A 27,987-nucleotide genomic window follows, 5' to 3' on the forward strand; every position below is an offset into this window, starting at 1 on the left:
TGGCTCGTAACACAGCTCATAGAAACTCCTACTTCTGACAGTGGCTTGTATAGCTGTCGCATGCATAAGACCTGGATTGGCAAACCGGCACCTGGTTAGTGGATTAGCCCCTGTTTGTCAGCACACCGCTCCTCCAGGGCTCCAAGGCTCCTCTCATCATTCTTGTTCTTTGTTGAGTTGACTTCCTTCTACTTTTACTGAATCTGCTCTATTTTCAAACATTTCGAATGCAAAACCACGGCTACCAGCAATATGAATTACGAAGTCGAACAAGAAATCGTTGCATTCTTCGAGAAGACTACAACAACTCGCTCAGCTTGTGACAACTATGCAAGTGAGCATCTTGGTGGCAATATCACTCCAGTAAACGTGCAAGGCGTCTGTAGCTACACTATCTATGCTGGTCCCAACGCCGAATCAGTCGTGCAGTATCGTCTGAAGTCGCTAGCCTTGAACATGGAAATTATGGACCTTGTCAACGCTATTTACGGTACTTTGACACCACAGGTCTCCTTCAAGGGACAAATTGGGGAAGACCATGAGAGCAAAGAACCGCTTTACATATATGTTATGAATCGAATGGCAGGTGTATCTCACCTGGATTTTATCCTAGCCCATAACAGCGATGTCCTTGAAAACTCGAGCGAGTTTTCTTGCTGGCGCCAGAATCTTGTAGCTGACAATGCGAAGTATGTGATTTATTTCCATATTATACCTGTCTCGTCGTAGACTGACACCAGACCGACACCTCCTACCTAGTGTCGGTCTGTGACAAGATGGGGCTATACAAAATTGCTAATCATAGATCCTATCATATAGGTTCTTTGCTCTATCTTGGAAAGGTCCTCAAGATATTGATCAAACATACCGCGAGAGCCTAACCCACCAATACGAACGAGACCTGAACTCGTTACTCACTTCTCTCCCAATTCGATTCGATCCATTGATCAAAAAGTCTCTCAACTCGTTACCAGCCATCTTTTCACTTCCAATGGTACTACCGCACAATGATTTCAGCTCCTTCAACATGCTAGTAGACGAAAACTCTTGCAATCTACTCGACGTAATTGGTTGGGCCGAATCCGAAATTGCTCCATTCGGCATAAATATCTATGCTCATGATCGTTTGATAAGTAAAATCCACTTGAAACATGGTTGGTCCAAGTATGATGATTATCGTCTTTTGGATGAACTATTCTGGAGCACGTTCAGGCAAGAGACTGGAGTGGACGATGAAACGATCCAAGTTATCAAAGCTGCAAGGATTGCTGGGGTATTCTTGTGGCTTGGCTTTACGAGTCGTCTTTCGAATGAGTCGAAGCCAATACCGATTTCTGATGGTGATGAAAGTGGAGAATTTAGAATGCGTGATTTATATGGGCTTTTGATTAACCCTGCTACGAGGTTCACGGACTTGGTATGATTAGGTGGACTAGAGAGATGAGCGGGTGGAGAGGGCCTGAACGGGGGGGGATTCGACCTCTGCTCGGAGTTTGTTTCGGACTCGCTTAACCTCTCTGATCATGAGGGGTATTGAACTCGCACACTTCGACAACTCGATGAACATAACGCGAAAAGAGGGTCGAAGGCATACGCGACATTTCTCGAAACCAAGTCACTCCTGAAAAGGCGTTGGAGCACGAATCCTTTTATCACCTTAAAGGCAAGAGGTGAGACACGGAGTGGAAGTTCAATGTTGGAGGAAATTGGAATAAAAGATGCCCAGGTGACATGTACCCAGACGACATGCAATAGTTGTCATAGCAGAAAAGCCGCTCATGATTCCCAAGAAGATGCTATGGCCTTCTAGATAGTGTAATGGTATGCAAGCTAAGAGACAAAAAAACAGATGGTATCGACAAAAAAAAAAGCAATTAGAGATTGTTCTCCACCCTGAACTTATCCCAAGCTTCGTTCAAGGTTCCAAATACAGAACCGGCAATCATGCGCTGTTCAGTCGTAGCAGTCGTGGAAATCTAGATGAGTCAGTGACTGAACGTAACCAGGTATGAGCAGATATAACTTACCTTATCGGGATGTACCTTGCCAATCCCCTTCATGTACTGAATCTTAACCTTGTTCGGCAGCACAAGTTCCGCCAGGCCGATCTTCTTCCATCCAGCCTCGGGCCACAGGACGGAATCCAGACTACCGAGAAGCGCACGCAGATTATCTTGCTTGCCGTTGCGCCAGGTAGCGATTCTGGCATCCACGCTCTCTGAAAGAGCAAATTTCTCTTCGTCGGCGCGTTCTGCGGCCTGGTTGGCTTGCCGTAACCGGCTCACAGACTCGAAGTCTGAGCCTGATGCCGAGGTAGGGGTGAGATCTGACAGGGCAGAGGCTTTGACAGAGGCTTTGGGGGCAGGACTGGGGCGCTTTCGAGGGGCAGGCTGTTGAGGTTTGCTGGTACCGGCGGCCTTTTCACAGCGGTTGCGACCCTGGATACTAGTGCTTCCACCATGGCCGGACTCGACGGCGTCCTTCCATGCTTGGGCAGCATCATTCCAGCGCTCGAGTTGTTCTAGGGCTTCGGCTTTGCGCATGAGGGCCTTGCCATAGAAGTCTTTCATAGGTTTGGGAGGTTCCCCGTTGCTGAGATCGATCACTTCTGACTCACCCTTTGATGGTCCGATGAATGTGAGGATGATGTCGGCGTCCTCGACGGCGGACTTGGGCTCGCCGATCTTCAGCGCTGTCATGGCACGGTTGCTGCGGATGATGATGGTGATGGGGTGCTTTTCTGGAAGCATACCGAGAGCTGTTGAGAAGCTCTGGTGTGCCTCCGCATAGTCACCCCGCTTGTATGACTCCGCGGCTTTCCCGCGGTGGCGATGTGTTGATTGGAGTGCCTGTTGAGACACAGGCGGGATGGAGCGGGTTGGCGCCTTGGGACGCACGGGGATGGAGGCTGAGCGCGCTTGGGGGGTAGCGGTCTGTGCAGGAGTCGATGGCTTGGGCCGACTGGCTGTAGGGGCGGGGGAATCGAACAGGTCGACTGCAGGTTCAGGGGCAGGGGCAGGGGCTGGAGCCTGAGGCCGTTTGCGTCTCGCGGGACTCACATAGGCTTGCGCTTGCTGTTCCTCTGCGGCAAAACGAGAGACACGAGATCTCGGATCTTGAGAGCTGGGTCGAGATGGACGCTCAAGGAAGTTCCCTTGCTGCTTTGGTTGAGCAGGGCCAGGGGATTGCTGATCTCTGGCCTGCAGTCTAGGGTCGGCTTGCTGGCTCTCTCGAGGCCGAGTAGGTTTGCGAGGGCGGCCATCGCCCGACTCAAGAAGCATGGCTTCGTTTGTGAAGTCTTGCTGGGCCTGAGATTGAGCTGGCTGCTCGCGACGACCAGGGCGCTGAGGTTGTTGGGGTGGGTCATCATTCTGAGGGACACCTTCCTTCATCCATCGAGGTTGATTTGGATCATGTTCAGTATTGAACTCATTCACTGCTTGCTGGAACTTCTTGCTACCAGTCTTCCACAATGAATTGGCCTGTTTTAAGAAGCTAGTACCAAACTGCGCAGCCATCTGTGCAGGATCTTTCTCCGCCGAGGCCGGGCTCCGTCTGTCGCCGCGCGAATGAGAACCGTTTCTTTCTTCCCTCATCCAGGAGGGCCTATCACGATTCCGACTATCATTTCTTCCACTCCGATCCGTGGGCGGGGCACTGCCGCGTCCCTGGGACTTCTGATGAGATTCGGCATGAGCCTGGGTGAGAAGCCACCCAACAGCACCTTGCACGTCGGTCCCCGATTGTGTGGTTTTCAAAGCTGTGCGCGATTTATCAGCGGGGAATCCCATGTCCACGAGTTCTGCAATCGCGCGATCAACTTCGTTGGACGGCATAGGTGAAGCGTCTTGGTCACGGCCATGATCAGAGGATACGATAGATGCAGGTTTAGGGCTCGGTTGCTGACGAGGGATCTCCGACACCGGCTTGCCTAACAGACCAAGGAAATCGTCATCATCGGCTTGTTGCGCGGCTGGAACAGGAGCGGGAGCGGGTTTCGACTTCAGCTCGTTCAACCCGAATGGGTCATCATCATCAAACGCGTCCAAGCCTCCTGTGTTGTCCTGCATTGATATCCCACCGCTTGGAGGCCCAGGACGACTATTGGTGGTGATTGCGGGCGAGGCTCTGGCCGAAGCGGGAACAGGGAAATGGGTCGAGGCATCCACTGGCGCATCAGCGTTGAATGCGCCTAGGATATCGTCGTCGTCGTCCGCGGGTGGTGCTGATCGAGGGGGAGGAATACTGGCGGGGCTCTGCGTTCGGCCCTGCTCAATGTTGTCCCAGAACTGGTTATTCTGGCCTCCGTATTGCGACTCGAACTGATTGCGATTGGCAGCTTCCTTCTTTGCCTTCTCTTCCTCCAGTCGCTTTTGCTGCTCCATCAGCGATAGGTTCTTGTTGCCGGCGGACGAGTTGAATGACACCAGGTTTGCGAAGCTATCACCGGTTGACGTGGCAGGTTTCGCGGGCGAGCTGGAGCGGTTCGAGGTGGTAGACAACGGGGTCGACCTGCCGGAGCCGCCATTCGACGGCATTGTTGGAAATAGATATCCAGAGCTCATGGGTGGAGGCTTATTTGGTTTGTTGGAATCCGACCAACTCAGCCCGTTGAGGTCGTCCATGATGAGGGTGCGCAAGGCGACGTGACGTCTGGCGGGATCGAATGAGGATTAGGAGCCGGGGGATTGATTTGAAGTTTCCATAATCTCACCAGCTTGCAGGGTTTCAAAGATACCTCAAGTCACTATCCAGGACAATTGTCCGTTTGCTCTTAATTGCAATGCGGAAGACCGTTGCCCCCTGCATGTGGGGAATCCAGACCACGGTGATTATGTCATCGGCGTAACGCGAGGATAGCTTCAGCTGCCTTGGCCGTCAACGACTTCGTAGCTTCATTTTGCTCATTTTCAGCTATCTCACTTATGCCAACGAGCTTCCACATCTCATTTGCTCTCATTGCAAACGTGCAACCAAGGCACACTTTACTAATGACGTAGTCACAGATAGATTCGAATTGAGAATATCCAGGTTACCCAATTACTCTCAGCTCTCTCTCTTCTCATTTGTTCCACAATCGTGGATACTCTACGGAGTATGCTGTGTACGTGCTCCTGGGGACCACCTTTTAATCCCACCTTGATGACAGGCGCACGGAGGCCGCCATACTCCCCTCGCCCACACCCCACAATGCCACAGCCCCTCCCTGCGGCAAAAAGCTAGATCGAACGTGTGTGCGCGGTTCAGTAGCCGAAGTGATCATCCGCCCCTGGCCCTAATCGGCCAAAACCTGACCTATGGGATGCAGAGTATTCGAAGCTAATTGCTTTCTAACTCTTATAGAACCAATGATCCGAGGATCTACCGCAAACTTGGAGCGCGGTACGGCGTGAGGAGGGCGTTTATCAGCCTTCGACCCTGGGATTGGTCGCGGAGATGGTCAGCCTGACCCCCATGCCCCCTCCATGCGGGCGCAGTATGGAAATGGTGAGACCTGTATGCCGCCTCTTGCCTAGTGACGATCCCGGCTTCGATTGTCCACGTAGTCCAATTGTCCTGTGCAATCTCGCTCAGAAAAGCTTCACGGTTGAGGGGCAAGCTAATGAAGTTAGACGCCAGGGTACGAGATTTCCTAAAGTAGCACATCCACACGACCTTTTGCGAGTGGGGCAGACTTTGAGGATAGTTCTGTCAGACGTGTCCACGGATTCACCTTGACTAGAGTCTGGACTATTGACGATCATGGTCCATGCTATACGAATCTACGGGGCTCTAATTTGTGCACAACACAATCCTACTTATCATAATAGCCTTCGCAGATATTTTGGTTTCTACTATGTACGGAGTGTATGTCCAAGGTTATACTATGGGCCTTAGTGGATGGGTCAGCATGATGCAGTAGTTCTTATACAGTACGGAGTATATGCACTGCTGTCACAGTGCATATCCCCTACTCCATCTGCACGCCTAGACACTAACAGCTTCTCAAGGGCCAGAAAGCCGACCAATATGAGCGGAGCGCTCCGTCCCCACGAAAAGTCAATTCCAACTGTTTCGGGAAAAAACAAAAAGAAAAGTCAGAAAAAGAAAGAAAAGAACAAGGGAAAAAAATTCAGTTCTCCGCTTTTTTTGACAACTCAGCGGAGAAAGATGAGCCGGCAAGGAAAACCTTGGGATGGCCGAGTTTTACCTAAGGACCCAGTTACGGGGTTACGGGTGCGAGGACCGGTGCACGTCGAGATGTATTCGGCAGTCTCTAATTTATACCAATCGACTTAATGTGAAACGAGTTGGGCCCGTGCTTTGCCGTACAGAGTATAAGGATCAACGGGCCGGAGATGAGAGAACGATTAGAGCGCAGGAGTCCAACGTCATGTTTTGGATCCTTTCGGAGGTTTAAATTCCCTGCACAGTCCACCCGTAGGTTTGGCACTCCGAATCGAGTCTAGAACGGATATCCCCTAATTCCGAAAGAGGGGCCCATAGTCAGTGGTTAGGGGGGGCTCCATTAGTACTCCGTAGAGGACCACCTGAAACCGCGGACTCTGAGCTTGATAGATGCATCTGCATGCTGTAGTTCCTAGTATGACATGTGAGAGAGAGCCTGTGAGCCACCTGCCCATTCAAGCTGATAGGTCTCGAATCAAACCGGGTCAGAGAGGTTCCAAGTCCCAGCTGTTCTGTTGTAGCGCTACACCCTCGATCGGAGTTTTTACTACATGTGAGACTCCACGAGTCAGGGTCTGTATACAATTTCCCTGCGGGATTTTTTGAAGATTTTGGGTTCAATTCGGGTCGTCTCTCCCCTTAGCTTTTAGCTCTTCTATGAACCAAATAATGAAGACGGATGCTCACCGAGACTTTCCAGACCAGAAAACTCGATCTACGCGAAAAGGACTCGGGACAGATTGACGTCGCTAAAAAGTGGATTCGGGTGCATTTTCTTGAACGGTACGCCAGTCCGTGCTCTTTCATGGCCAGAACTGTTGGAAATGCGCTTGGCTCCTACTTGGCTAGCCTCCCTAATAAGGGAAGGTCTGATCGATATCCGAGCTAGCGATCTATACACGTACCACCCTGCGGCCCGGAAGTCTTGCATTTGTGATCTTTTGCTTTTTTTTTCTTTTTTTTTCTGGCTTTTTTGGTTTTTGTTTCCCCCTATTTTTTGGTCTTTGCATTGGTCTTTATTGTTCATGTCATTGGATGGGTCAGCTAGGTCCTTTTACTCTTTCAGTTCCATTTCCACTTTCACTTCCTCAGCGGGGCACAATGGCTCCTTCCGGCAGTCGGCCCTGTCTATTGTTTACTGTCGGATACACGCGACGCCATTGTTAGGGGCAAATCATAGCCCAGCACTCCGTACCCCTCTATAAGCTAAAGTACTCATTGTGGATTTAGTTCTACCGGTACCTTTCTCCCGAGTGCCCTTTTTGCCCTGAATCCAAATAATCCAAATAATCTCAATAATCATAATAATAATATTGTGAACTAAAAAGGGCTCCAGACTCTCTCTCTTTAGAGATTAAAATGGATTAAAGGAGTTTAGGTCGAGCCCCGCCTTAAAAAAATAAAACCATCTGTATCGTCTAGGTAGTCAAGTCTTCGCTTTTGTTCTTTCTTCTCCCTTTTAATAATTTCCCCCCTAATCACACCTCCAAAATGGGGCTCTTCAAGCGCAATTCGAAAACGTCCGAACGAGACGAGAATGAATCCTTCGTCTCCGTCAATAGCGCACGAACATCAAATACATCCCTGCGATCACCAGGGTACAAAGGCAGTGGTCCACCAGCCTCAATCCCTGAACTACCCATCGCAAGACCACCAGATCCCGCATTAGACCCCGCCGCATATCTACGAAGCATCCATGCCGTGCGCGAACGATCCACCATAATTCTAAACAAAGCCAAAGCGAACACCCTCAACCACTTCGATGTCGACATGAGCAAGTTCGAAGCTACCGCTTCCTACGTCGTTTCAATCATTAAGGTGCGCGACCATGTGATTCCGCCGCAATGCGCCCTAACTGACCCTGGCAGAGAGATTACGCCCCGGATTACGGGGACATTCCGCCTCATGGCCGCTGGCAGCATTTCGATATCGGTGGCAGACCCCGTGTAAATCAACTTCTGCAGTCCTGGCCCAGTCGCATTGATGCGCAGGAGCGCACTCGCCGTTTGATCGATCTCTTTGTGGTTTCGGTGTTACTTGACGCGGGCGCCGGGAATAAGTGGTCGTATCGATCCAAGGAGTCCGGCAAGGTCTTTTCACGGAGTGAGGGTCTGGCCGTGGCGAGTTTGGAAATGTTCAAATCTGGTCTGTTCAGTAGTGATCCGACGGAGCCTTGTCAGGTTGATGGGGCGGGGTTGAAAAAAATTACGACCGATGTCCTGGCTAAAGGGATGCAACATTCGGAGCAGAATCCCCTGGCGGGGATCGAAGGGCGCGCGGGGCTCTTGGTGCGGCTTTCGGAGGCGCTGAACAATCAAGATTTCTTCGGCGTGGACGCTAGACCGGGAAATATGCTAGGTGGGTTTTTTTCCGCGAGTTTCGCGATGTTCCCTATGTGAAACGCGGCTGACCGGTGTTTAGATTATCTCCTTGGTCACCCCTCAACACTCGCTTCTTCCGTTCCGATTGTGCCGATCACGACTTTGTGGTCTGTGCTAATGGATGGTTTCTCTCCGATCTGGCCACCTTCGCGAACTCAGATTGACGGTGTTCCTATTGGAGACGCGTGGAAATGCTCGGATCTTCCCAATTCTCCGCCTGCGCAGCAGTGGGAAAGCATCGTCCCATTCCACAAGCTCACGCAATGGCTCTGCTACTCGATCATGGTCCCAATGTCTAAATTGATGAGCATTCACTTCGCCGGCAGCGATCTTTTGACCGGACTTCCGGAGTACCGGAACGGCGGTCTCCTGATCGATTTAGGACTTTTGTGTCTCAAGGCAGACGATATGCAGCGCGGAATTGACGCCTATAAGGAGAATGCGCGGATTAAGGGTCAACCGAATGTCGAGGTGGCTCCGTTGTTCTCCGCGGACGACGATGTGATTGTGGAATGGCGCGCAGTCACCGTTGGATTCTTGGATGAGCTCTTAGAAGAGGTCAACTCTCAATTGGGACTCAGCGGGTCCGAGGAACAACTTTCTCTTGCACAAATGCTCGAGGCAGGAACTTGGAAGGTGAGCAACACTTGTTTATTCATCAAAGGGTATGATCTAACAATTCACAGGGTGGTCGCGAAATCGCAGAAGTCTCACGACCAAACACCAAGGAACCTCCCATCATGATACGATCTGACGGCACTGTCTTCTAATACCCTACTGTAATGCTATACCATTCGGTGTTTTTGTTTTTGTTTTTTTTTTTTTTTTTTCGGACGAATGAATGATTATTTTGAGCTTCCGGGCTGTACATATATTTCCCAATGTCTCAAAAACAAGAGCTTTATTGATGATCGTCCCTGATATTCCAATACTATTATGGAGACCCACGTCATCTCCCGTTACCCTCCGAAAGCTCTGGCTTTTGGGAGATAGGTAGCTATACACTAGCGCCCAATCTATATGACTGGGATTGATAGTGTACAAAGGAAGAGGGTCTTAGAGAGACTGATTTTGATGAGGTTCTTCGTTCACTTGATCACGCCTGGTCATCAAAGCTGGTTTGATGTTTGACTCCAATCACGTGGTCTACATCACGTGCTGCCTTCTCCGCAATTAGAGGCTGGAGCTTCTTCCTTCTTATCTTTCCCATCTTCAATCCCATTTCCCAGACAGAAGAATGTCCCTGTGAACCTCCACACCACCAATTGAACTCCAATTATCTTCCCAGCTTGGGGAAACATTGAATTGCCTCACACAGATCCACCCGAGCTGTCCCCGCAAGAGCGGGGCATTTGAGCTTAACGGCGTCCCCAGGCAAGCATCGACATGATGGACGCTCGAAAAAAGAAGAGAAAGGTGCTCTTGATGGGCAAGAGTGGATCGGGAAAGTCGTCCATGCGCTCAATCATCTTCAGCAACTATGTCGCCAAGGATGTACGGCGCCTCGGCGCTACAATTGACGTAGAGCACAGCCACGTCAAGTTCATGGGCAACCTCACATTGAACCTGTGGGATTGCGGAGGGTGAGTTTTATACGTAAAGTTATCTGAAGATCAGCCCGCTGACCGATATGCGTTCAGACAAGATGCATTCATGGAAACCTACCTTGCTTCCCAGCGAGGTAACATCTTCTCAGACGTCGCAGTCATGATCTACGTCTTTGATATCGAATCCCGCGAAGTCGACCGCGACCTCGACACATATCACGCCATAATTGAAGCGCTCCGCGAATTCAGTCCAAACGCCTACGTCTTCTGTCTCGTCCATAAAATGGATCTGATCCAAGCCGAGCACCGCCAACGCATTTACGAAGAGCGCTCCGCCGTCATCCGCAGCCGATCATCCGGGTTCCAAGTCGACACATTCGCCTCCAGTATCTGGGACCAATCGCTTTACAAAGCCTGGGCAGGCATCGTTCACAAACTCATTCCGAACCTGGTTGTCATAGAACGGTTCCTAAGTGCATTCGCCAAGAAGATCAACGCAGAGGAAGTCATTCTCTTTGAGCGCTCGACATTCCTCACAGTCACTTCTGTGACATCCGAGGTCGGCGAATTAAACCCTATCTACGATCGCCATGAACGTCTTTCGAATATCATGAAGGCTTTCAAGCATTGTGCCGCCCGCAATACTCTCACCACCCCTGCTTCTGCTGGCTTTGTTGTCATGCACACCAAAACACCGCAGTTCAATATCTTCCTCGGTCGATTCACGGATAACACGTATATTTTCCTGGTCGTGCCTCCTGGCGAGGCATCATACAACTGCGCCGTGTTGAACACGATGCTCGCCCGCGAGGGCTTCTCAAAAGCCGCGGCAGGTGGTGGCGGTGATGGGTTCCCGCTTCCCCCGCCGGAATCTTTAGACGATTCCAACGGGACGAACGGAGCCGTGTAAGTAAGTGTGTGTATCGGAGAGTTGGGACCCCCTTTCATGATTTCTTGGTTTATGACAAATGGCGCCGAGGCGTGTTTTCAATGCATATTTGTTGATCTTTTCTTTTTCCATTTTTCTGAATCCTTTTTCTGAGAATTGAGATACCCTGTTTTGTGGAATTATCTTTTCTTTGCTTTTTCTTTGCTTTTTCTGTCGGGCTCGCTACGGAGTACATGTGCAGTGGGTTAACTTCCGAGCACTGAATTCGAGTACATGCGAGCTGAAAACGCCAAAGAATCTATTTGTATACTGGTACCCCGTGCCTCGCGGTCTGCTCGATAATCGCATAACTTAGGTCGTCCTCCCAGCTTTGATATGTATGTCCACTCAGACCCCAGGTTGAATGAGAGCAAGTGCTCAGGTGCCCAATGCCACTGGACCGACAGATGGCATACAGGCCGCTGATCCTTCTGATATCAGATTTGTACTTTGGCTTTTAACTATCTTTTGACAGCTCATTGCGGGTCTCCACTGATCCGCTTCTGAATTCGGCCGCGGGCCACTCAGTTCCCCCGAATCGCTTGCTGTGCTTTGTGCTATACGGAGTACTAGTCCGTACTTTGTGCAGGGTACAGAGTGCGATACGGATCGTGTGAGTACCTAGCCTCTAGAGCACAAGTAATCGGCCGCTGGATTGTATTTTCAAATACATGCGTTTATTGGCATCAACCGCCACACTTCTGGCTAACACAGATAAGTACGGATTACTGGCGGGGAACATGCTCAGATTAGGAATAGTCACGGAACGCAGATTCCAAGGTTGTCTCCTTCAACAACTTCCAGCAACAAGCACTCGCCATGCGATCGAGCCCGGGCTGTCTTTCTTGCAAACGCCGCCGTAAAAGATGTGATCTCACAAAGCCAGTATGTCGAGGCTGCCAGCGCAACTTTCTGCTGTGTTCCTGGCAGTCGCAGAGTCTGGGAGTTGAAGTGACCCCAGGTGAGAAGGAATCGCCTCCGACGCCTCAATCTACGCAGAATCAAACTCAGCAATCAAGTACAGATGCAGCTCTGACAAAATCCAAAGCACCAATGCAATTTCCGGTGGCTGCATCAGCTGTATGTCTTTCTGGACCACCGAGCAGCCTGCAGTCTGCTCTGAAGCGCCCGGCTCTGTCAAGTCGCAAGGGCCTAATCCATTTGTGGATGTGTTGGTTCCGGTCGCATTGCAGTCAGATATGGTTCTTCAGGCTCTTCTGACGTTGAGCGGGGTCCATTTATTACAGAAAGGATCACATTGCTACGACCTCACTATATGGGAACACCAAGCCCAGGCTCTACGCTCGTTGAAATATGGTGTCACGAAGTTTGTGATGTCTGAAGACGATCTGGCATATTCTTTGTCGATATGTACTCTGATCTTCTGCTTCATAGAGGTGATATTCATGTTTTCTACTACACTTTCTTTTTCTTTGAAGAAGCTAACAAGAAGGAAATCGAGTAGGTCATCGGTGGCGATACGCAGGGCAACTTGTTTCATCACATCAGAGCTACAGAGCAGCTACTCTTAGCCAAAGCTATGGCCTTAACCGATCGAAATGATCTCTACCTGCGAACATTTATTCTTGAGTGGTATTCTTACATTTCGGCACTTTCAGTGATCTGCGATACAAAGTTGAACGATTTTTCAATTCCACTGTTCAATGAGATTTGTGATGAATTACTCGATATAAGTGCATCGAGAACTGGAGTACTTTTTGGATGCTCCCATGAACTCTTCGCATTGATCCTCGTGCGACCCTGATCGCCCAAAAGATCCCCCAGGAGCAGGTAGTCAATGGCTGCATTTCCTGTGCTACAAGTCTCGAAAGAGATATTCTCCTCGATTCCGTGCGGAAATGGGAGCCCACTTCCTCATCAGACTCGGACTGCGCGATTGCTGGCAAGATATATCAACTCGCACTCACTGCTTTGCTGCAGATAGATGCGGACAAAGCTTCGCTGCAGTGCCATGTTGCTTCCGTTTCTACCCTTCTACAGGCCCTCCCGTTCTCCTCTAGCGTGACAACGACATTATGCTGGCCGATCACTATGCTTGGATCTCTCACTCGACTATATTCATGCAAATCTACGATAAGATTCTATATGGAGCTTCTGGCGGCTCAGTACAAGTTCGAAATTTTTCGGCAATCACTTCATCTGCTTGATACTCTTTGGGAAGCCGAAGAAGCCCCGGTTGAATCCATCCTGTCAATTCAATCGGCAATGAAGAGGAATGGTTACTTCTTTACATTTGCGTAAAAATAATTTCTAGGATTTTTAGAAATTGATGCATTCCAAAGTTCTTCAGTGTCATATTGTCTGCCAACGAAACTGTGTGAAGAAATATTTGAAAAATTAACCATCAATCCCTGGTCACTTCCCATCGAGGACTACCTGTCTTTCGCGGGTCAGCACAATTCAACTGTCCCTTTACTAGTACAGATCACCACGGTTGTTTTCCCATCCATCCCCCATGAGTGCTTTCCGAGGATCATCGAGATCCAGCCAGCCCAAGAACGGCTGGCTGACCTGGTATCCGATCAGCCGCTGCATTTCCAAAGGGTATTCGCGGACTTTCTCGAGTGGAACGGCCAGATATTGGTTCTCTTCCTACATCCTCATTAAACAAAATCTACATCAGCCTTCTGTTTGCATTTCATCACACTGTGAAATAACCAGGCGACTTACCTGACGAAGGTATCCTTTGGTCATAAAGCAGCTGTATACCAGTCTTTCCTCGTCGTCGGTCTTGTTGGCGCTACCCCCGTGGTAACAGCTACTCAACATCATGAATGCATCACCGGGGCTCAGCTCAGCGTAGACGGCCTGGTCCTCGGCTGGTGGAGTCTCGGTGGCCCAGAGATGACTCCCGGGAATGAAGCGAGTTGCACCGTTCTGTTTGGTAGTCTTCTTGCCTGCCACAAAGAACCCGATTCCGGTATCACGGCCAGGTTGGTACTCATCGGCTGTGATGGCAGGAAGCCGGTTGTGATGAACCATGTCGTCACGATGAAGCTCTTGGTTCCTCGCGCCGGGACCGATAGAAAAGACAATGGTATTGTTGAGTTGCGGGTGCGAGGTGGACTCCTCACGCTTCTGGTCGTAGTAGGAGTGATGGGTCGAGGTTAACAGACTGTTGCATACGCCCTGGTACAATGCGTCCCCTACAATGTTCTCCATGAACGCATGAGATTTCCCACCCAGACCACAGACGCGGCGGGTCTCTGGTGGGAAAAAGTCTCCCTTCCAGGGCTTGTCTGCGTTGATAAATGGTCGCACATCATTCTCGATTTGATCAAGGATTTCGGCACCCAGAAGCCGCGAAGGATCACTCCGCCAGACTGGATGAGGGCTTTGACAACGTCGTCGACTTTGGCGGATCTGGGGTCGAATTCATACATAGTGAGAAGTGAATTTGTTGGTTGCAGGCTAGCTGGCTAGAGATGATGTTTCCTCTTATAAATGCTGAGAATTATGCTACTTGGATCATTGTTTAAGTACTGACGGAGGAACGCCTTTGATGATCCCCTCCAGGGCTTGATAGATCTAGATCTAAACAGACGGCATGGAAAGATAAGCGCGCGAAAGATAAACGCGGTTCTTGGCGTTCTTCTTCACTCAGGTCCTGGTGTCATTGCAGGGATGTTTGGAGGTTTCTAGTAATCAGCATATGCAACATGCAACATCGGTATGTGGTCGAATGAATCCATACGTCAAGTGGTAGAATCCCGGGTTGAGATAGCAACAGGATGCCTAGGTGATTGGACTCTGTCAAAATCCATCACTTCCAATGGGCCTATACCCTGCCGTAGTGTACAGCCATATATGACTGGAGTGTAGCCTGAGGGAAAAGACGAAGTCCTTTGGAAAGCGTTGGAGATGTCCGTCATGTGGCTCCTTCCATACAAACATACAAACATACAAGCCTATATAAAGGTCGACTTCTGCTCCGACACTCTTCCCTTCTTCATCTTCTTCCTCCATCCTCTTTCCCTTCTTCGTTTCCTGTCCCCGCTTAATCTTTTTCCCTTCTACATCTCTTTCCTCTTTTGCCCTCTTTCCTTTCTCCGTCTACTTTCCCTCCTTCATCTTCCTTTCCCTCCTTCATCTTCCTTTCCATCTTCCTCTTCTCTTCCTCTCTCCATCTTCCATCCCCTTCCCTTTCTTTGTCTCCTTGCCCTTCTCCATCCCCAACTCTCCTTCCATTCCCCAGCCACAACTATCACAGCACCAGTTGAGTCCATCACACCCATCGATTCTTCCTTCCTTCATCAAGCTTCATCAAATATCCACATCAGACAGCTCCCCTTGCACTGCTCTCCCCGAGCTGACTCTGCGGAGCCTTCCTCCCCTGTCACTGCAGACACACATGGAAGAGGAAGAAACATCCACCCATATGAAGCACTGACGGGATGCTTAACCCCACATGGCCTTTCTTTCCATGAACCACACTGCGCCTTTGATGTATGGGCTGCAAGGAACATGGTCAGATCTTGGGCCCTGAAGAGCCGGACTGAGGGACAATGCACCAACGAAGTGCCTAAACTCGATCAAGTGGTCTTGCTATCCACGAACCTCGCCGGACCTGTCAACGGGTTTTGTTGAACGGCGATTGTGGGACGAGGGAAAACTGTGGGACGAGGGGCACGCACAGGGTGCTTAAACCTGAAGTGGTATTTACCACGAACCTGCCGGACCCATCAACTGGGATAGACTAGGTCGCCCATCAACTGGGTCTAGTTGAACGGCAACTGTGGGACGAGGGACATTGTGGGACGAGGGGCACGCACAGGGTGCTTAAACCTGAGTGGTATTTACCGCGAAACTTGCCGGACCTATCAGCTGGGTCACCCATCAACTGGGTCTAGTTGAACGGTAAACACCTGTCGGGGGGCAGGGGCACGTAGGGGTGCATAAACCCGGAGTGGTCACTCCAGAATCGCCGAACTTGTCAATGGGTTAAGTTGAACGGTGGTCACGCACGGACGGGGTGCTTAAATCCGATGTGGTATTGCTATCCACGAGGCACGCACAGGGTGCATAAACCTGGAGTGGTCTTGCTATCCACGAACCTCGTCGTACCTATCAACGGGTCGAATTGAACGGCGAACAACACTGAGGGGTGTCTAAATCCGAGTGGCCTTGTCCACGAACCACGCCTCCTTGAACGACAGAGCGCGTTCGTCAGCTCCTGGGCCCTGAAAAGCCGGACAGAACGATACTTATGGAACAACGGGGTGCCTTAACTCTGGAGTGGCTATGCTTTCCACGAACGCCGCCGCCTCAACGCGTGTTAGGTGAACGATCAGACCTTGGCCCTCAAAAGCCGAACTGAACGTTGGAGAAGCAAGAACGGGATGCCTATCCTAGTGTCAAATAGGCCGTGCCTGTCGTATAGCAAAAGGCGGTCGATCAGCTCCTGGGCCCTGAAAAGCCGGACTGAACGATGATGCACTGACTGAGTGCCTAAACACAGAGTGGCATTGCTGACCACGAATTACGCCGTCGCCTGTGATGGGTTGGGCGAACTTTCAGATCTTGGGGCCCTGAAAAGCCGGACTGGAAGGTCAAAAAAAGCACGAACGGGGTGCCTCATCCAGCTCTTCATGACCTGGCCCCAACAACCACAAGCTTGGACCTCTACGCGGTGTTGTTGACCAGTAGCCTTCGGGTGAAGCCAACGCAAGCTTATTTTGAATTTCATCTGTCATGTGTCAACCAAGTGTTGTCGCTTTTGGCATGGCCTTTCTGGGGGAACAAAGAGGTGAGAAGAAGAGATGCAGTGATTCCAAGATTTTTCACTCGACTTACCCAATTCCAAGCGATCGTGTTATGCTCCATTCCAACACCAATCGATCAGGCAGTGCTGTCTTATCAAACCAAAACTCTGAACCATCTCTGGGCAGACGGATTCAGCAATGGTGGCTTGAGAGTGCAGGAAGAGCATCATGGTTTCCATGTTCATACGGGTCTGCGAGTGCGAAGACCAAGGTTGCGGCTGAGTTATGGTTAGACTGTGCACATCGCCGCACAGGGTAACAATGTCAGTACACGAAATCCCCAATCCAGTTATTTTGTCTTTTCTTTCTCGCTATCCAAGGTCTTTTCGGTGGACTTTGGCGGTGTTTTCGTTCATCGTAGAATCTCCGACTTACTCGTTGCACTTGGGAACCAAGCGAACAGGGTAAATATTTGGTCCGCTCATGCCGAGGGCTGGGCTGCGTGCATTCAATTCAAAAGAACTCAACAATTCAAGAATCAAGTGTTTCGTCAATTATCGGTTAAGTCCGGGCGGGATAGTATACTGACGCAGCCTGTTGTTCCAGCCGTCTATACCATCGACGCTACCTAGTAGAAAGCACAGATGTGAAAAATGAAGAAATTGATTATCTATCGGACCGGCCGGCCTCAAGGAAGCATGAAAGGGGGGCAAAAGATAACAAAGGCTGTACAAAATCAATTCGGCGAGACTTTTCATTGCACATCCGGCATACGCATGGCAATGTCACCGGACTGTGTGATGTATCTCACCCAGGGCAGGGATGGGTATTGCAGCTGGAAGATGTCAGTGAGGATTCAACGTAATGGAGCCGAGGAGAGAGAAGTACCTTGGGTTCAGTGATCTTCAAGTACCGCACTTGGATACCACTGGTCGTGAAATAGGGAATTTCGAACTTGACGTTGATGGGCCTCTTCGATTTTCCAATGCTTCCAGCACCACCCATGCTACCTCCGAATCCACCCGTCATACCACCGCCGCGCTCGTCGTCGCCCTTGACTGAAGGCAGACCCAGCTCTGCTCGCATGAGGAACTCCTTGCCACCGCCGAATTGCTTGATCTTCCAGATAATAGCTGACTTTTCGGGGGCGTAGTGCACGGTACCGATATTAGTGCGGAAGCGCGGGGAGTCTGCATCCTCGGGGACCGGGACGAGAATCTCGACGTTGTTGGCTGTGCTGCGGCGCTTGAACTGGGCTTTGGCCTGGGGGAAAATATTAGAACATGTTTAAGAACCTAGGTCCTCGCTGCGAATCTTACCTTGAGCATATATTCGACTCGGGATCCCGAGTGTGATTCGACCACACACTCTACCCAGATCAAGGGCTTGACTTGTGTGTTCAGTCGGTAACTCATGAGCTCGAATTCACCATCTGGGGGATGAAGCTGATCGTTCGGTCATTTTCAAAGCGGGAAAGTCGCACACACTGGTGGAACTTCACGTCTTCCATTTCGACCGACTTGCCGCGTGTGGCACGGCCGGTGGTCTCGAACATGGCCTTGTCGTTCAATCCCAATCGCAATTCCGGCATACCGCTGAGGTAACACTTCATCTTCACGGCACCTAGAATCTCCGAGCGGAGGACGTTTCCGTTCGCTGAGACCAGCAGGTTGAGGGACTCAACCACATCCAGGAAGACCTCATTCTTGCGGTAGCGTATCCCCTCGCTACGCCAAGAGACGGCGTTTGTGACGGCGATGGGTGGTCGAGCTTGCACATCCAGCTTGTGTGATTCTTGGGTGATGTATCTGGTCCGAGCGTGTCAGTCATGTTTCCACCCTGCAAGGTAGCCCAAACAATGCTCACTCTTGGAGAATCTTAGTCTCTGTTGTCTGCGGGTATCCAAAGTCCATCATTTCGTCAAGCAATTCGTAAATGACGACAAAGTTATCCCGGATACTCTCCTCCTCCAGCACCTTGAAATATTCGGTGAAGACCTCCACCAACTTGTGGAGGAAGAGTAAGATTTCGGTAGCATTTGTGTTTCGCTTGGTCAATGCGAGAATATAGAGGTTGCTGTGGCGGATATAAAGGTACTAGACGCAGACACAGCTGTGTCAGTAGGTGCGCACAAAAAGGAGGGACTCAGGAGCAGTGGCCAAGGCTCAATGCCGGGTGGGACGCACGTTGATTCCCTCGTGGGAGAAACAGGGAGGCACTGCGGAGCTTTCTTCTTCGGCGTCACTCAGGAGGATGGGGAAATTCTCGACCGCGGACATGGGAATGTCTCCGCGATAGTTGCGGGCCAAGAGGGTCTATAGATGATTAGCGGAGGCTAGTCTCCTTGACGCATTGGCGATTGATCGAGCATGAGATCATATCGCCATTCGTCGTCTTGTCATCACTAGCTTACCTTGCCCTTCAGGTCGAGGAAGAAGAGTGCGGACGCCATGACGTGTCAATGGGGGTAAATAGGTGCACGGGGGGCAAAGCGATAGGGTGATCTGGTCTCAGGAGGGAGCAGGAAGAAAGGAACGACAAAGCCAGCTTGTGCGCTTACTGCAGCATCGCTGATAACGAGTTGTGAGAACAGAAACACCACCGATGAAGGAAATCGAGAAGTCGCTCTGATGATTGTTGGTGATGCCCGCATGTCCAAGGCCGGAGATAGACGCCAATCCCAATGGGGACTAGCGTATAAAAGGCCCATAAAAGCGCGGCGGAATTTTTTTTCTCTTCTTCTTTTTTTCTTTTCTCCAACGCTCCCAATAGACAGTTCAAGGCAGTACAAAGTCCTTGTGATTTTCTACAGTGACTCTGGCATTCTGTCAGGGTTCTGTAGTGTTTTGATTACTACCTTGCGATACAGTGGCGCGGAGACTACGATCTTTCGAGAGGGTCCCATAAGAACTGGCTGAGTACTTCCACTGTTACTTAGGCGGTGTCAGAGGGACCATACATCCATCTATACCAATTAGCATTTATTTTAACTACAATGCAATCACATCTCAATTCAATTTACTGGCTCTCTTGATCTTTAGAAATCCAAGTGGTATTTGGCTGTATGAGCAGAAATAGTGAATATAGGAAGACAAGTCGGTTTTAAAAATACATGTACAAATTGTAGAGGTTCCTAGCGTCCAGGCCAACCTGCCACAGATGGAAATATCAAACAGTATAACGCCCTGCAAATGCTCCGAGAATGATACCTCGAGTCGCAGTCCCTAAGAAACAGACTTGATGCCCAGGGGATCCAGTATCCGCTCGCGAGCGATCTGGTTAGCAACCAAGCCTCCCTTCTCCAGGGAAACAGCGCCGATGACAGCGTAGAGAGTGTTGGCAAGGACAAGTTCAATGCCTGATGCACGGAGGTCGTCGGGCTGTATGGAGAATAGACATTAGCGTGGAATACACAACACGACACTTGGAACATAACATACCCGTTTGGGGCTCCATCGGACAACCTTCTGCAAGTCGTACTTTTCTGCGAGCTCTGCGAGCTTGGCGCGCTCGGTGAGAACCTTCTTGGTCTCGGAAGAGAGGTTGTTCAATCCATCCAGAGCGGCGTGGGTGAAAGGCACGCGACCGAATTCGTCTTTCTCGGCTGGGGATGTTCCCTGCGCGGCGGCAGGAACATTCTGCGCAAGAGCCAAAGAGGCCTGCAGTTGCACAATGCGCTTTCCCAAAAAGGCCAATCGATCGTTATATCCCCGGCGTCCCTGGTCGAAGCTCTTGTGCGTCACGGCCAGCCACTTGGTCTCTTCCGAAAGAACTTGGTCGCCGCCATTGCCGAACAAGCGGATGTAGAACCGGTCAAGGAGGACGGGGTCGGAGTTGACGTGGAAGGCAGGGCGCTTGGAGTGGAGGTGGAGACTGAAGGGTGCCTTGGCCTGCGACGGAGTGTAGGACCATCGGGGCTTGTCGTGCTGGTTCTCCTCGGGGGAGGTGGCGTAGGTGCGGGAAGGAATCACAGTCGCGATTGGGCGAGCAGCAATCTTGGATGCAGCGCAGGCAGTCCTGGCCGCTCGGGAAGAAAGGTTCAAAGCCATTGCGTCGGTGGTCTACAAGTCCATTCGGAGGTGATTGAACGGAAAAGCAAAGAATTCGGCCTCGGCGGTGTGATTCTGCCACCACCGGCCTTAGTATGCCATTGTTGACGCTCTCCAACATTCACTTGCTTTTGGTCTACTATCGCCTCTGGACTGGTAATTGCAACAATTCAATGTTCTAGGTCTTCCCATGGCCCGAGTCTATAATTTTACCCACCTCTATCTTGGCGGTTTGATACACAAATAAGCAATTACTGGACCGGGAGCGACCGGGACTTAACCACAGCTGCGTGGCATGCTAGCTTGAATGCTTGATTTCGATGCATCGGGTACAATGTGACTACTTCGTATACCTGCTGTGGAATCTTCTCACAGCTAAGCAGCTTTGTGACAATAGGAGAAGTGAGACACCAACCTCCGACTTCGCCATGAGCCAATGTACCCTACTCCGTGCATTGAAACGGACCCCTTCATATCAACAGACATTTCTGTATAATCACCTGTAGCGGTCAGAAGATGCTTTTGGTCAATTTCCCCTTGAGGACAGTATTCTGACGTGGAATATCGGATCCAGGCCTCTCGATCCCCGTTGAAACTAAACTATAAGGTCCACTATGATAATATGAAATGCACTGACCCAATCCATGAATGTTTTACCCCGGCTCAAACGAAAAGCCATTGGCTATGACTGCTTTCCACCTGCATGATCTCATCAAGAAACTCGGGGATCGACGTGGATATATGAGGAATACAAAGGCGTCGGTTCCGATCCTCCCACCCCATCTAGCAGCATCCTTCTCTGGAAGAAAATGTCAACACCTGAGCCAACAGGAAATTTGTGCTCTTTACCTGCCTATCCTATAGGCCAGGAATCCTGCCACGTAACATTATCCAGCATCAGGACTGGACGACACGCCCATGTAGTGAGCAGCGCAACAGACCCTGAGCACGGCCCAACCATCAGGGACACGGGACTTCTTCCGCTGCGGAGAAACACATGAAAGAGATCCAGATGGTCAAGACCCGTTCAAGAGAAGATTCGGTAATCTTCTCGGGACACAGCCGTTCCGCCAGACCCGCATGTGCAGAACGGCCACTATTAGCCAGTAGCTAGCGAGTAGCACGGGGCGGTAATTTGAGACTTCTTGCTGCGGCTTTGTGCAGCGGTAAGGCTCGGCTGCAGCGCGAGTGGTTGGCTTGAGCAACCTTTAATATCCGTGGACTGCAGGATAACGGTTTAGCTGTACGGAGTATCAGAGTACCCCGAGCTTGTCCCCTGGATTAGGCAAGAGACTGTGTACTCACCAGAGGGAGGACGGTCATCCACGTTTATTGCTATTTGGTCTTGTTTACCTGTGCTCTACGTTGGCGTCCTTTTTTCTCATCTTGCCTCTTCCAGCCGTTGGAAGCTTCGACAGCTTGCATATTCTTCTTACGGCTTGCAGGCTACAATGGTCATTGTGGCAAGTATACATCTCAACTGGACTCATTACCCTGTCAATGATAATAGATCATACGATTCAACATCAGCAAACAACCTTGGAAATCAAACCTTGGAAGTTCCCCACCTGGGCATCGGGTAGGTATTCCTAGATTAGGACGTATATATTTAGAGAACCAGACACGGATGTTCAACCAAAACAAGTCCACAAAGCTCAACAGATGAGTAGCGAACGGCCAGCCATCTAGAACAAATTCAGTGAAACCCATGTATTCAAGCTGCAATGTCCCGATGGCTCAGACCGCTGGTGAAACTCCACTGTAATCTACCTTCTTCAAGAGTGGTCCAGGAAGAAACGGATCGACAGCCGTCTACAAGCATTCTACCCGTAGACCTACAGACTTTTTCTTAACAAATGCCCAGCCCTGGAGCTGCCCAGGTGTGTGCTAAGTGGTCTTTTCCCTCTTATTTCCCGGCCGATGCCTGTTTCCGGCACGTAAATGAGAAAAAAAACCCAGTAGTCTTACGGCAGCGGACGGGTACGTCTAACGGTTTATACATCAAGTCTTTCATCGGGCCCTTGCAGACAAGCCGAGATATTGCCAGATCTTCACGGATAGCCGTCCCCAACCTTGGAAGGTCAATGGATAGCAACGGCTATGGTCTTCGCCAAATAGCTTTTGCTGTCTGGGTCCTTGATTGGGATGCTCAACAGGTGGCGGTGTACAACTTGTTGATGGCGCGACCTTTACCAGCTGCTCGGGGCCTGGGGAACTTAAATAGATGAGTTGGACCTGTCCTAGACTCTGGTTTTCATTCAGATCAGAAAACTCCTCTACGGCTGTATCTCGTCTGATATCTATACTTCGTCGGCCTTTGTTCTCATCAGTGTTCTGTCCACTATATTCGCTTAATCCTTTTGCGAAAGAAAAAAAAAGACTTCGAAATGGCTGCTCCCAAAACTTTGTCTATTTGTACCCCTCAGGCTATTCTATTACCGCCACTTCGAACATACACCTTTGCCGGAGGCATCCCGGCTAGTGATCACTCTGTGCAAGATCCTCCTTCACCACGGCCTTTCCCACCCAACCCGCCTCCAAGTCCTGCCTAGATGGCGATTGAATGATTTTCGTTTTCTTTGGCGTTGATGGGGAATAGGATAATAGGTTGGTGACACTCCCCTCAATCTAACGATCTAGATCTAGATCTAGATCCCAAGGATGCTTGTGATACTTAGCAGTCACTAACCCGCATCTCTTTGCAGATCATACTCCAGGGTACTGAGACACGGTCCTTACCATGGATGTTTGCATTGATGGGAATCCGAAAATCCTTAATGTTGCGCAATTCCCATCACTGCGATACCGACAGGGCTAGCGAAAGGGTGTGCTGATGAGCATCTTCTGGGATCAAAATGACTGGACAGATGTTATTGAGACATTGTATCTGGCTTCAGGGGGTTATTGGGCTTGATTGGAGGGTTATAACTATCGTGCCTTCTCATATATTCACCAGCTTGGCAATATGCTAGTTCGACGATGCAATGCAACGTGACCATTGATTCAAGTACCATATCTGCGCAACGCGTAAGCTTTAGAGATCGCAGATCGGCCTGAGCAAGAGACGGGGTAATTCTGGGTGGCATGACGGCTGCTACCCCGGAATCCGAACACCCTTGTAGAACCATTGCGGGCACTCGATCCGACCTCACTACAGACAAGTTTCAAAGGGAGGTTGAACAAGCATTTCAAACAGAAAAAGGAACCCACTCCATTTAAGCTTGCGCCAATAGACCTGATTCGTATATATTTGGAAAAAAAAAAAATCACTTTAATAACACATAAAGAAACTTGGAGGTATGAGGTATGGAAACATTTAAATCAAAGCAAGACCGAGGGCGCTGGCCACGCTGAGACCAACAACAGCCCAGCCGGTCTTGATGATGGCAGGGTTGGTCAGACCACGGCCGGTATCCCAGAGCAAGTGACGGAGACCGTTCATAGAGTGGTAGGTGAAAGGAAGGGCGAGAATGGACTTGAAGATGACCTTGGCGGCGACGGGAAGAGCACCGAAAGAAGCAATCATGGAGGCCGACTCAAGGTGCCATCCGAAGGCGGGGGAGGCAAGGTAGGCAGTGGCCCAGAGGTAGAGGGAGCCGGAGAGAGCGAAACCGGTGATACGGTGCAGGGAACTGCCGATCCAGGTAATCTGGGGCTTGTAGATGCTAAGGTGGGGAGCGACGGGGCGACGAAGACGCTGCTGGACGAGGATCTGGCTGTGATCCGGGGTGTTGGGGGATGAAGTCACTTGTCTATATGGGGAAATCTTTCGTTAACACGGCTTTACTTCTGGCGATTGTGCATGACGTCGGTTTCGCGGGGGTGCTGAGGGACGCGGGGGTGCAGGATATGGGTAATTGTGACTGTGCTCGTGAAATTGAGACACTGACCTCTTCTGGATGTTCTGTCCGAGGGCAATAGCAACGGGGGAGCGCATCATGGTGGACCGCATGGCGAAAGGCTGCTGGACGGCAACTGGAATCCGGGGAATCTGTTAGATGACATATTCGATAGAGCAGGGGAATTGCAAGACATACGCCGTCGCAGCGACTGCTGGGCAATCTTCTGGGAGTTCATTGTGAGGTGAGTAGAGAGTGTCTGATCGAGATAATTCGCAAGTCCTTCGCGAATGACCGGAATCACGGACGACCTCGGGTACTCCTTAGTCATTCAGACACCCGGCAAGTCGTCGTGGTGCTGGCCAATCACATCCCGCCTATTAGCAGCCGGAGTATCATTCTTCCCACACACGCTAGGGTCATGTGACTCTCTCGCCTAATGTCTTTTCCCACTTCTTCCCGGACGCTTCCCCTTCTTTTCTCTTTTCTCCAAGAGTCTCCGCTCACGTCGTCTACCTCTCTGGGATGATGTCGTCGTGTCTAGCTTTCCCTCACTGACTGCGGCTTTCTGTCGTGGACGCCGAGGGATATAGAGGCTCTTAGAGAGACTCCCGTCGTTAATCGCTCGTTCCACTCTGTCAATGAGGGGAATGAGTTTCATATTCAGGGTTACATACTACATATCATGTTTAATCAATTCAATTTGATGGATTATCACATTTGCCCTCAATGCTAGAAATCATATAAAGACGTATTTTGTCTCATTAGACCCTTAAGTCCTTGATACACTCCAGGTGCTTTCGGACAGGCCAAGTCGGGCCAAAATCACCGGTTCCTGTCACATGTGCATTGTATGTGATGGGTTCACCTGCTCTGCGCTCCATTGCACATGTTCTCGAATATCAACATGGGAAGTACGGAGTATCCTGTATTTGATTTTAAACTATGTGAATATTGAGTATATATCATTATAACCTGCATCACTTGAATATCTTGATTATTCATTGCATAAATCTTAAGGTTAGCATCGGTGTAATCCTACCGTGCCTCGGCATCTCGGGCCTTTCCCCACAAGTCCGCGGCTTAGACGGTGGTTTAATACCCCGTCGCTTTCACCGGTTTCTGCTTTCTACGAACCATACAATATCTGTGAGTAGGTCTCCCACGAGGTGCTCTCCAGTTGCTAACTACACAACTATCTTAGAACCCTCGACCCTCACTGATTCACAATATGCCTTTCAACACAGCCTTGACCCGAAAGCTCGGCATTCGAAGTGCGCAAAACCCCAGGCCCTCATAATATACACTGCGTCTAACGGTCTATCTAGTCCCTGTCGTTCAGGGTGGTATGCAATGGGTTGGATACGCTGAGCTGGCCTCGGCTGTCAGCAACGCAGGTGGACTCGGAATCGTAAGTCTACCGCAACCCTCTCAGCACTTGCCAAAATTAACCTCCTCCAGCTCACCGCGCTCACTCAACCTACTCCCGAAGACCTCCGCAAAGAAATCCAGAGATGCCGCACTATGACCAAGTACCCCTTCGGAGTCAACCTGACCCTCCTCCCCGCCATCGTCCCACCCGACTACGCCGCCTACGCCCAAGTGATCATTGATGAAGGTATCAAGATCGTCGAGACAGCCGGCAACAACCCAGGCCCTGTCATCACACAGTTAAAGAAGGCCGGCATCATCATCTTGCACAAGTGCACAACGATCCGCCATGCCAAGTCCGCCGTCAAGCTGGGCGTTGACTTCCTCTCCATCGATGGCTTCGAGTGCGCCGGCCACGTCGGTGAGCACGACATTACCAACTTCATCCTTCTCAGCCGTGCTCGCCAAGAGCTCGGCGTCCCCTTCATTGCCTCGGGTGGATTCGCTGATGGGCAGGGTCTCGCTGCTGCCCTGGCGCTCGGCGCCGAGGGTATCAACATGGGTACTCGTTTCATGAGCACTGTTGAGGCTCCCATTCACAACAACATCAAAGAGACCATTGTCAAGGCGCAAGAAACCGATACGGCTCTTGTGCTCCGTCGCTGGAAGAACACTTCTCGTTTGTTTGCTAACAAGGTCACTCAAGATGCTCTGAAGATTGAGAAAGAGAGCACTACTGGGGAATTTAGTGAGATTGGCCCCTATGTGAGCGGCAAGCGGGGTCGTCAGGTCTTCATCAATGGTGATGCTGATTACGGCGTAAGTTGATCTTTCTCTAGAGGCTTTGATAACATGTGCTAACGCTGCGCACAGGTCTGGACCGCTGGCCAAGTGATTGGCTTGATCCATGATATCCCCACTTGCGCTGATTTGTTGACTCGCATCGAGAAGGAAGCTGTGGAGACTATGAGCCGGACCAAGTCTCTGTACACCGATGCTCCTGCCAGCAAGCTTTGAGCATGTTCATTAGAATAAGCGTACAATTCCCTTGTTGCTTGGCAAGATTTGATAGATCTTTAGGTATTCCTGTTTTGACCGGTCCGTATATAATGAGTGAGGCTTTCGCCCAATACCATCATGCACTGTGATTTCATTTGCATAACCTCAATGCGTCTGTAAAAGATATTCACCTAAGGTTCCACTTTCGTCCAAGGGGCTTGGTCGATGGCTGGCATTCCTGCAACAGGTCCGTGGGAGTGATCGCCAAAGCATGCAGATCTTCCAAATTCCGACTCCCAACCGCGAACAATAATGATCCGAGTGGGATTGGAGCTCGAACTCGGCTAATTCGGCCGTGGCCTCGCGGCCCATGAAATTAGATATTGGGAACAGATGCAAAGGACTACTTGATATTGAAGTTCGATATTGTAGAGGGATGCAGATCCTTGCATACGAGTCCAGACCAGGGAATTCCTAGACAAGCTCCCTTCCAGTCTGAACGATTGGACCTGTTTCACCTGTAGCTTTAAATGATTTTCGGGGGATGGCGTACCGCGTGCTACGGCCGCTTTCGCATACAGATTATCCACTACCTCCCATTGGCTCTGGGCGTCACCCTTACCACCGACTTATACTTCCATGCTGGTGACGCTTCGGTCTGTACAATTGACCGCCATGAAGATGAGGGGTAAGTAGAAGAATCAAGAATAGCTTGAGTTAAAGATAGACCGTATACGCGCGGTCTTTTCCTCCCAGTAGCACAGTCAAGCCAGCAATACCCCGTTGAAGACCAAGATTGACATACCTGATCAGACCAGACTGCAATCCATATTCGAATGCGGCCTAATCCAGTCCTTATCGCATCCAAAGCAGCCTGAATTATCTCAAAACATCCAGCCACCGATAATTTTATACCAAGCTCTATTTCAAGCTTTCAATCCCCCACAAAGCCTTACACAACAACACAGCCCTAATTCCATCC

General features: G+C 50.4%; 10 protein-coding genes across 10 annotated transcripts; 5 read left to right on the top strand and 5 right to left on the bottom strand.

Moving 5' to 3' along the window:
* Positions 1–252: 252 nt before the first annotated feature.
* N7506_003039 (uncharacterized protein) lies at positions 253–1,423 on the top strand (the record flags this gene model as incomplete). The annotated part of the gene is made up of 2 exons (XM_056952334.1): positions 253–693; positions 806–1,423. 2 exons carry the CDS (start codon positions 253–255, stop codon positions 1,421–1,423), a joined length of 1,059 nt encoding a protein of 352 aa, XP_056814026.1.
* A 451-nt stretch (positions 1,424–1,874) lies between these two features.
* N7506_003040 (UBA/TS-N domain protein) lies at positions 1,875–4,625 on the bottom strand (the record flags this gene model as incomplete). Its single annotated transcript, XM_056952335.1, has 2 exons — positions 1,875–1,976; positions 2,028–4,625. 2 exons carry the CDS (start codon positions 4,623–4,625, stop codon positions 1,875–1,877), a joined length of 2,700 nt encoding a protein of 899 aa, XP_056814027.1.
* A 3,034-nt stretch (positions 4,626–7,659) lies between these two features.
* N7506_003041 (URC4/urg3 family protein) lies at positions 7,660–9,319 on the top strand (the record flags this gene model as incomplete). Its single annotated transcript, XM_056952336.1, has 4 exons — positions 7,660–7,986; positions 8,037–8,526; positions 8,590–9,185; positions 9,236–9,319. The coding sequence occupies 4 exons, from the start codon at positions 7,660–7,662 to the stop codon at positions 9,317–9,319; spliced, it is 1,497 nt and encodes a 498-aa protein (XP_056814028.1).
* A 619-nt stretch (positions 9,320–9,938) lies between these two features.
* Positions 9,939–11,006, top strand: N7506_003042 (Rag GTPase GTR1; the record flags this gene model as incomplete). Its single annotated transcript, XM_056952337.1, has 2 exons — positions 9,939–10,132; positions 10,190–11,006. 2 exons carry the CDS (start codon positions 9,939–9,941, stop codon positions 11,004–11,006), a joined length of 1,011 nt encoding a protein of 336 aa, XP_056814029.1.
* Positions 11,007–12,106: 1,100 nt separating this feature from the next.
* N7506_003043 (C6 zinc finger domain protein) lies at positions 12,107–13,286 on the top strand (the record flags this gene model as incomplete). The annotated part of the gene is made up of 2 exons (XM_056952338.1): positions 12,107–12,421; positions 12,810–13,286. 2 exons carry the CDS (start codon positions 12,107–12,109, stop codon positions 13,284–13,286), a joined length of 792 nt encoding a protein of 263 aa, XP_056814030.1.
* Positions 13,287–13,460: 174 nt separating this feature from the next.
* On the bottom strand, positions 13,461–14,428 carry N7506_003044 (phytanoyl-CoA dioxygenase family protein; the record flags this gene model as incomplete). Its single annotated transcript, XM_056952339.1, is given in 3 exon segments — positions 13,461–13,637; positions 13,716–14,358; positions 14,370–14,428. 3 exon segments carry the CDS (start codon positions 14,426–14,428, stop codon positions 13,461–13,463), a joined length of 879 nt encoding a protein of 292 aa, XP_056814031.1.
* Positions 14,429–17,501: 3,073 nt separating this feature from the next.
* N7506_003045 (AP-1 complex subunit mu) lies at positions 17,502–19,199 on the bottom strand (the record flags this gene model as incomplete). The annotated part of the gene is made up of 7 exons (XM_056952340.1): positions 17,502–17,582; positions 17,636–18,010; positions 18,067–18,179; positions 18,233–18,555; positions 18,614–18,843; positions 18,934–19,062; positions 19,161–19,199. The coding sequence occupies 7 exons, from the start codon at positions 19,197–19,199 to the stop codon at positions 17,502–17,504; spliced, it is 1,290 nt and encodes a 429-aa protein (XP_056814032.1).
* Positions 19,200–19,971: 772 nt separating this feature from the next.
* Positions 19,972–20,796, bottom strand: N7506_003046 (mitochondrial 54S ribosomal protein mL57; the record flags this gene model as incomplete). The annotated part of the gene is made up of 2 exons (XM_056952341.1): positions 19,972–20,127; positions 20,188–20,796. The coding sequence occupies 2 exons, from the start codon at positions 20,794–20,796 to the stop codon at positions 19,972–19,974; spliced, it is 765 nt and encodes a 254-aa protein (XP_056814033.1).
* A 3,316-nt stretch (positions 20,797–24,112) lies between these two features.
* Positions 24,113–24,873, bottom strand: N7506_003047 (uncharacterized protein; the record flags this gene model as incomplete). Its single annotated transcript, XM_056952342.1, has 3 exons — positions 24,113–24,548; positions 24,687–24,771; positions 24,834–24,873. 3 exons carry the CDS (start codon positions 24,871–24,873, stop codon positions 24,113–24,115), a joined length of 561 nt encoding a protein of 186 aa, XP_056814034.1.
* Positions 24,874–25,866: 993 nt separating this feature from the next.
* Positions 25,867–27,023, top strand: N7506_003048 (NAD(P)H-dependent flavin oxidoreductase; the record flags this gene model as incomplete). Its single annotated transcript, XM_056952343.1, has 4 exons — positions 25,867–25,909; positions 25,964–26,046; positions 26,097–26,825; positions 26,880–27,023. The coding sequence occupies 4 exons, from the start codon at positions 25,867–25,869 to the stop codon at positions 27,021–27,023; spliced, it is 999 nt and encodes a 332-aa protein (XP_056814035.1).
* Positions 27,024–27,987: the final 964 nt, after the last annotated feature.

This window comes from Penicillium brevicompactum (assembly GCF_028827555.1).
Source record: "Penicillium brevicompactum strain IBT 35665 chromosome Unknown utg000002l_segment0_segment0, whole genome shotgun sequence".
Lineage (NCBI taxonomy): Eukaryota > Fungi > Ascomycota > Eurotiomycetes > Eurotiales > Aspergillaceae > Penicillium > Penicillium brevicompactum.